We start from the raw sequence: 8,008 nt of genomic DNA on the forward strand, positions 1-8,008 counted from the left end.
GATCTAGCATAATTGAGTGAAGTTGCATGCAATCCTAGAAACAGGACGACATAAATATATTACAGTAGAGTGAAATCTAATAGGGGGATTCATAGATTGAGTTAATGCAGTAATATGGGTTTTAATTAGAAAGAAATTTCAATTAATCAACCTAGAGTCAGTTGCTCTTAGTCTTGAAGAGAGATATTAACATAATTTAGGGATTTCTACAGATCAAGATACAAAGTGAAGAAATTACGTAATTTAGATTGATAATAACAGATGAAACCTAGGTGAATTCTTTCTTGGGTATTGTTTCGCTTCTTGGTTGTTAATCGTTTATTTTCCTTAATTATTTTTTATCGTGTTCATTAGCAATTAGTTTAGATAATTTTAATTTTCAATCAATCATTCGAATTTATCGATTAAATAATACAAAGATAGTAATTTCTACTACTTTTAGTCATCGTGGGAACGATATATTTGCTCACCGTAGCTATACTATTAATTGATAGGTACACTTGCCTTAGTCAGATTTTTAGTTGGTTTACGACTACATCATTAGGGTCAAATTGACATAAAGTATAAAAATCAAGGACCAAACTTGTAATTATACTAACTAAAAAGTGTCACTTAATAGTCAAGTGACCAAAAAAAATCTAGAAAACATTTGTAATTAATTTGTAACTTTTTTAATTAAGTGACCAAAATAAAAATTTACTTATAATTTAGTGACTAATAATATAATATACTCATTGTTTTTTTTCTTTGATTTAAAACATTTTGTTTTGGTAGCCGTCAGTACTTGACTCATACATACGTACATATATAATATTATATATTAGAAACTTAACATTTACGTTATTTCAAATTTAAATAATATATTTTGGTTGGTGAAAATAGTCATTACAAAATATACTACAACATTACAATATTTTTATATATTATACTACATTGTATAACATAAATTATAATATATTTTATTTTATTACCAAATTTTGTATAACATAAATTATAATATAATTTATTTGATTACAAAAACTTTTATCATCTACTAATGGTTAAATTTGATAGTTTCCTTAAAAAGACGTTTATCTTTTTACAATATTTATTACATGTGATGCAACATATTGTGTAACACAAATTTGAATTTCACTATTGATTTTTGGGATTGGTTATATATTTGTTGACTTTTAAGTGGAAATTAATATTCGATATTTTGGAGAAATTTTTTTATGGATCATTCGATCATATTATTTATGGTCCATTTCCAGTTATTTAATGATATTTTAGTAATTTTTTCATGTCACTGACATATAATTTTGGTAATTATTTTACCCTGAACCCCAAACTAGAAACTGTTCAAGGTTTAGAATTTAGGATTTAAGGTTCAAGGTTCAAGATTCGAGTTTGGGATTTAAAGTTTGAGTTTGGGTTTAGAGTTTGATATTTAGGTTTAGGGTTTGAGGTCAACGTTCAGGGTTTGGGATTTAAGGTTTTAGATTCAAGGTTTATGGTTTGGGATTTAAGATTCATGGTTCAAGGTTTAGGGTTAAAAAAAATACCAAAATTTTGTTAATGATATGGAAAAAGTTGCTGAAATGTCATTATACCAAAAATGGAAATAAACCCTAAATGATGTAGTGGGAAAGATTCATAAAATAATTTCTCAAATATTTTATTTTTCAAAGTTAATGATATACCGAAATAAATAAATAAATAATTCAAAACTTATCTTAATAAACTTTAGGTGGTAGTGTTTAGTGGATTTTTTAATCTTAATTCGGGTATTTATAACTGATCTTATTTTTATATTACATATTATTTTATACCAAAAAATATATAAAAAATCAATTAATATATAAAATAGAAGATATTCACAATGAAAAGTTTGGAAAGAACTTTATTGAATTAATATAAGGCAATAAGTACAAAGATAATAGATTTGGACTTTCTTTTATAATATATGAATATTATAAAACATTATTAATTAGAACTTAATAACTATTTCTTAGGAAACAAGCTTGGAGAGGAAAAATTAACATAATTTCAAAGTGCAATTGGTTCAATGAGCAATGAAGTGATTCCACCCTTAGCCGCTTTTCCAACATATGTATAGCCATCGCCTTCCCTGTAAAGTACATCCATCACCCTTGCAAGGTTTAGGCTACGGTTCAAAACCTCGGTTGGCATTTCTGTTGGTTTCAAAAGCTCTTGATTTACATCCTTCCAAGCACTCTCAACATGCTTGGTGAATACATCATATGCCTCTTGTGCTGTTACGCCATATTCTTCCATGTAACACTCGATTGCTGAGCAATCGTCTTCTCTCCTATGCTTGAACTGCAGCCGTAATAAAATCAAAATTATTCAATCACTATATACCTTTTTTTACGATACTTCCTCTCTAGTAACGTTAAAATGAAACTAGTTTTTTTTCTTATTCTTCTATTTAAGAGTAAATATTATATATATATATATATATATATATATATATAAACATTAAACTTTAATTGTTTCAGATCATGATAAAAACCATCGTTTGATTTCATTGCAAAGACACTCAATTATTTAGTTAAGAGTTCGGTTTCTTGTAATTATATAAATATATTATTATACCTTGTGTTCAGCAACATCATCCATAAACCTACAAATAATTGTGGAAGCTTGAATGATCTTAGGATCATTGGCTGCCCATTTAAAGGTCTCTGGTGTTACGATATCTCCCATGCCGACGAAAGATGTAATAGCAAGCATGGCATAACCACAAGTTGGCAATGCATTAGCCTTAAACTCCTCGAATGATGGTTTGTAGTTTTGAAGAGTCCATCTGGCCTCCACAAGGTAAGATTGAGCAAGTCGTATCATCTGAGGCAACAAAATCTCAAACAATTATTACGAATATCAATTCAAATTCAAAAATAATATTTAAATGATTATATATTATTATTCAAGTTAGTTGTTTATTCAAATCTATAATTTAACTAATATCTTATCTCTTGTGTACAAAATAAATATTTGGTGATGTACATACCGCATTTTTTGCATATTCGACACGATATTGTCTCCCATGCTCAGCCACCAGTTGTTCCATTTCTTCGTAAACATCTAATAGTGCCTTGTAGCTCGGCTTCATGTATTCAGGAAGTTCATCTATGCATTTGATATCCCACCTGAATCCAACTTCAATGTTATATTTAATCATTCCTCGTAATATATTATTGAATGTTAACTTCAACTAAAGAAACCTAACCTATTACCAACAAAATTAAAGAAATCTAACCTCTCAATTGCATTTGTATATGGAATGAGCTCTTCATATGTTGCATATGAGTCATATGTATCATCTACTATAGATGCCATTGCTATCACTTTTGTCAACATCTTTCTACCAAGTGAATATTGGGGCTCAAAGTACACTCCCGAGATCCAAAAATAGCCTTCAACCACTCTATCTCTTGCATATGGCAACTTTCTTTGAAAGTCTAAATCCTTCCACCACCTAAAAAATCATTTCATAAAAAACCCCATTAGCACAATATATGTTCAAAGTTTCAATTAGTTTCACATTCATGTTGTTAGATTTAAGTCAATTGGCAAAAATATATATAAATAAAATGATATAGGTGAAAAAGATGAATCCAAGGTTGATGCCATCACTTTTAACTTGTGCTATTTAATAAGATTCAAATATTAGCATTTGCATCTCGTCTCCTATATTGAGAATGATGTCTCCAATAAATTCAACCCTCCTTCCACTAAAAAATAAATAAATAAAAAAGATGAAAAAGAAAAAATGGGTGAAAGAGATTAAAAAAACATACCTACAAATCTCGCTTAGCTCTTTCCTATGCAAAAATTGTAACATGTTGAAATCGATCTTAGCAAACTCCAACAAAGCCTTATTATGGGACTCAATATCTTGGTATACTGAAAGATAGTGCCTTGCCTCAACCCTTGGCAAGCCTCTTCGAATTGATTGTTTCAAAGCATGAGAAACCTCTTCGGATAAAGGATGGTCCAAAGATGCTACTGCAAGGCTTAAATGGTTGGTGGTGAAAGAAATTGCTTCATCCAATATATCTTCCCCATGAACCCTCAAATAAGAAGCTTGGTAAAGTTCCAACAATCCTCGAACATCGCTTGTCACGGTTGATTTGAAATTCCCTTGCTCGTCTTTAAACTTGTTGAATACGTCTGAGATGAAATTACCCAAAATGAAATATCGTTATCAAACATTCCATGCTATTATATTCTCAAGAAACTTAAAAACACTATGTTGTTGTTCCAATAATTACCGCATGAAACATTGTATCCATGCTCTCGGAGTAGTCGGAATCGAAGAGATGTAGTGTAGAGGTCGTTCTCGGCATCATTGTTGTTATGGTAGATATTCTCTAGTTCATCTTCGATCTCCTTGGTGAAATGGTAACTCACACCCAGTCTTTGCACTGAATCAATGAAGGCTAACTTTTGGGTTGCATTAGCCATTGGTGCCACAATCATCTTCCTCACTTCTTCTTTCAATTGTTGGTGGCGTTTTTCAGTTCCAGCATCAATATTCTGCTCAAAATAATGAAAATTTTCTTCATATTGAATCACTAAATAATTAAACAAATAATATGTTAAGATTATATCAATATGGTGATATGTATGTATACCTTGTCGGGACAATTGAGGAAGAGATCTCCCCAAATGCTAGGCTGAAAATCGGCTTTGGGACGGATTTCATCCTTATTGGAAGAAAGGGGTGATGAAGAAGGCATTTGAGAAACTTGTGAAGCCATTTCGATTGATCAAAAGCAGATATTGAAAAGCTGAATTTGCAGCCTTTTTCTGGTTTGCTCTTGAAATTTGGCACAGAATTTGTGTGAGGATAAGAGTGCAATTGTTGCATGTATTTATAGGTAAGAAAAATAGTGGTGATATTTGAAGTCAAAAAAGGAGAACTTAAATTCAAGAAAACAAAGTGCATGAGAAATACAAATAGATTAAAAGAAATGTTGATTTGTCTTTTGTTTGATTCTTTTGATTCAAAGTTGATGTCTGTAAAAAATGTTTAAATATCCTCTATTGATTTTAAACTTTTGCAGTTCGATCAAAATGTTTGAGGGCATGAATGATATTTATTCTTTTCTCTGCTTTTGACATACTCTTCACAGAATTTATGACCTCAATCCACCCGTAATTTTATATTAATTTCTTAGGAAATATCAGTGGAAAGTAATAACAATACGACTCTGTAGTATTTAAAATACTGACTTATTTTGATGTAAAATTTACTTTAAAAAAATGTTTTCATGTTACTTTTAATCCTTAGTAATCAAATGTATTTGTTTACTCATTAGCATTTAAAATAAATAAATTTGTCACTTATTTGACCCACTCTCTTTACGATTTTAGAATTTTTTTTAAATGGATGGATTTAAAACTTAGAAAAAAAATTTATTGTAAGGTAAATGAAATTTACAAAAGAAAGGTTATATTCTTAGAATTCTAAGTATCAAACTTTTTCATATATAAATATAATAAATAAACTATTTTAAAATTAATAAAATAATATATTCTTTTGTTAAGTCAATAAAAATTATTAATAATATATTAAATGCAAGAAACCTTTCTGAAATAATAAATAATATTTAAGTATCTTAAGTCTTAACCAAATGTATAAAAGAATTTAAAATTGAATGAAGTTAAATCGGTGCATGCATTTCCTTCAGACCAGAAGACTGATTTTTTCATTGATTTTTATAATAGAGCATGTCAAGTTTGAACAAGGACTAAGCAACCTAACTTGTTTACTACTGTGCTTTACGAGTGACTACTTATGGCATAATGTTCTCAAAGTATACATATTTAAAATTCATCTTCAATTTTAAAATATCTTAATTTAGTCTTTAAAGTATTGGTATCATATCAATCAAGTCCTTTCATTAGTTAAACAATTATATTAGGCGTTAGATGCCAACTCAAATTTGAGATGAAGTGTATTTAAAATACGTAGATCAAATTATAAAAATATATATATCTACCGCATATTTAAATTTTTTTACACTATTTTTTCAATATGTCAAATCCAAAATTTTCATATGGTAGATATACATGAGTTTACAGTTTAATCCACATCCTAATTGACATTTAACACTTAGATTATCTACTACGCTAATGGAAAACCTATTTGATACAATGTTGATATTTTAAAGACTCAATTGACATATTTTGCAACCCTTAGCCCAGCCTAAACGTCAGATTCAAATTCGGAATATTACATCAACCACTGCAATGGTCTTCTAGTGTTTTTGGTTTTTAAAATAGTTAATTTTAGTTAATTTATTTATTCTTCTAAAATTTATTTATAAACTTAGCAGTGGAAAAGTGATTTTTACATAGTTTTAATAAGTTCTATATTTCATCGTTTTAAAAAGAAACAATTTAAAAGGCATGCATACTATTAAAATCAAAACCTAAATCTCATGCCACAGTTCAAAATAAAATAATATAGTTTTTGAATATATTAAATTATCAAATAATAACTTAAAAATATTTTAATAAATAAGATTGAGTCGAGACCCTTCAGATGTCCTGTTCGCGTCCTAACTTGATGGGTTATCTGAAAGATAAAAATCAAAAGGGAATAAGCTATGAAACTCAGTGTGAGTCCCATCACAAGCAAAATCAATACAAATGCTTAAATATAAAGAAGCACAACACATAGAAAATTCACAATAATAATTTCATAATATCGATATTTTTCCTTAACCTAATAGTAATTAACCAAACTTCCCTTAATACCTATAACTAGATCTATTAATTAATCGGTCAGATCATTAGGATAAATTAGTTCGAGTTTTAGAAATTTCAAGTGATCTTTAGGTTATTTTTATATTCAAATCATTCCAGATTAATATCATTTCAAATTCAAAACATTTTAATTTTGAATCAATTTAAATTTAAATTATTAACTTTTATTATCAAATCGAATTAGATTAAATTTATATTTAAATTCTTCAAATTAAATTTTAAACTCAGATCAAAATTGATAACCCTATTATGTTAAAAGTATATTAAAAAATTAGCTACTCAAAAATTTATCCTATTATATATTATATTAATTACAATTGAAAATTTCGAGGAAAAGAAAAGGCAAATTATCGTATTTTCAGCCATCCATAAAAAGACAGTAAACTTATTGACTTGAAAATTGGTATATACGAACATATTATATATTTGATACACTTGGAGAGTGTTGAAAAGTCATTTGAGTCATAAAAAATGCAAATTAGTCAAATTCAGTGACGAAATTCTCACTACATAGCTACGAAATTCTTCGAAAAAATATAAAAGAAAACGAAAATTATCTAATAAAAGTTAGGTTAAAACATGCTAAGTAGATGTGATTTTTAAAATTTAGAATTTAATTTCTATATTTTTATTTTTAAGAATTTAAAATTTAATTTCAACGTCATTTTTAATTACATAGATATTAAGTGAATATTTTTTATTTTAAAATATCACACCAACAAATTTAATCAGACAAATAATGATATTAAAATTGGACCTAAATTTTAAAATATGAAAAATAAAGAACATAAATTCCTAAAATGAAATTAGAAAATTTAGTTGTAAATTTTAGAAAAGAACGAAAACTCATATAATACTTTAACCTAAAAATAACCATTCAAACATGAACGCTTGACACTTTGAATAATGATATTTTCAGAATTTATTTAACATATTTTTCAATTTGAAATATATATTCTTTTTACATTGGAATTAAGACACAAGATTCAAAGGAAAAATAAGCAAATTTAATCAAAGGCGTCTATTTATAATTGAAAGTTATCTTCTTTCTTATCTCAATATTTTATTGAAATGCAGATTGAGTATTAGTTCAATTGGTATGGATATTGTCGTCAATGCAGGAGGACATAGGATCAAATGCGCTGAAACGTATTATTCTCCTGTTAATGAATTAGAGAGGGACAATAGATAATTCTAAGCATTGTATTAAAAATATTTTATTTAAATG

At 27.7% G+C, this 8,008-nt stretch overlaps 1 protein-coding gene across 1 annotated transcript; it reads right to left on the reverse strand.

Annotated features, from left to right (window-relative positions):
* Positions 1 to 1,855: 1,855 nt before the first annotated feature.
* On the reverse strand, positions 1,856 to 4,858 carry LOC105768274 ((+)-delta-cadinene synthase isozyme C2). The gene is made up of 7 exons (XM_012588127.2): positions 4,641 to 4,858; positions 4,278 to 4,542; positions 3,804 to 4,176; positions 3,263 to 3,481; positions 3,014 to 3,152; positions 2,599 to 2,847; positions 1,856 to 2,322 (listed from the first exon to the last, which is right to left on the reverse strand). The coding sequence occupies exons 1-7, from the start codon at positions 4,764 to 4,766 to the stop codon at positions 2,029 to 2,031; spliced, it is 1,665 nt and encodes a 554-aa protein (XP_012443581.1). The 5' UTR covers positions 4,767 to 4,858; the 3' UTR covers positions 1,856 to 2,028.
* Between the last annotated feature and the right edge of the window lie 3,150 nt (positions 4,859 to 8,008).

The sequence above is a fragment of the Gossypium raimondii genome, chromosome 5 (assembly GCF_025698545.1).
Source record: "Gossypium raimondii isolate GPD5lz chromosome 5, ASM2569854v1, whole genome shotgun sequence".
In the NCBI taxonomy this organism is placed as follows: domain Eukaryota; kingdom Viridiplantae; phylum Streptophyta; class Magnoliopsida; order Malvales; family Malvaceae; genus Gossypium; species Gossypium raimondii.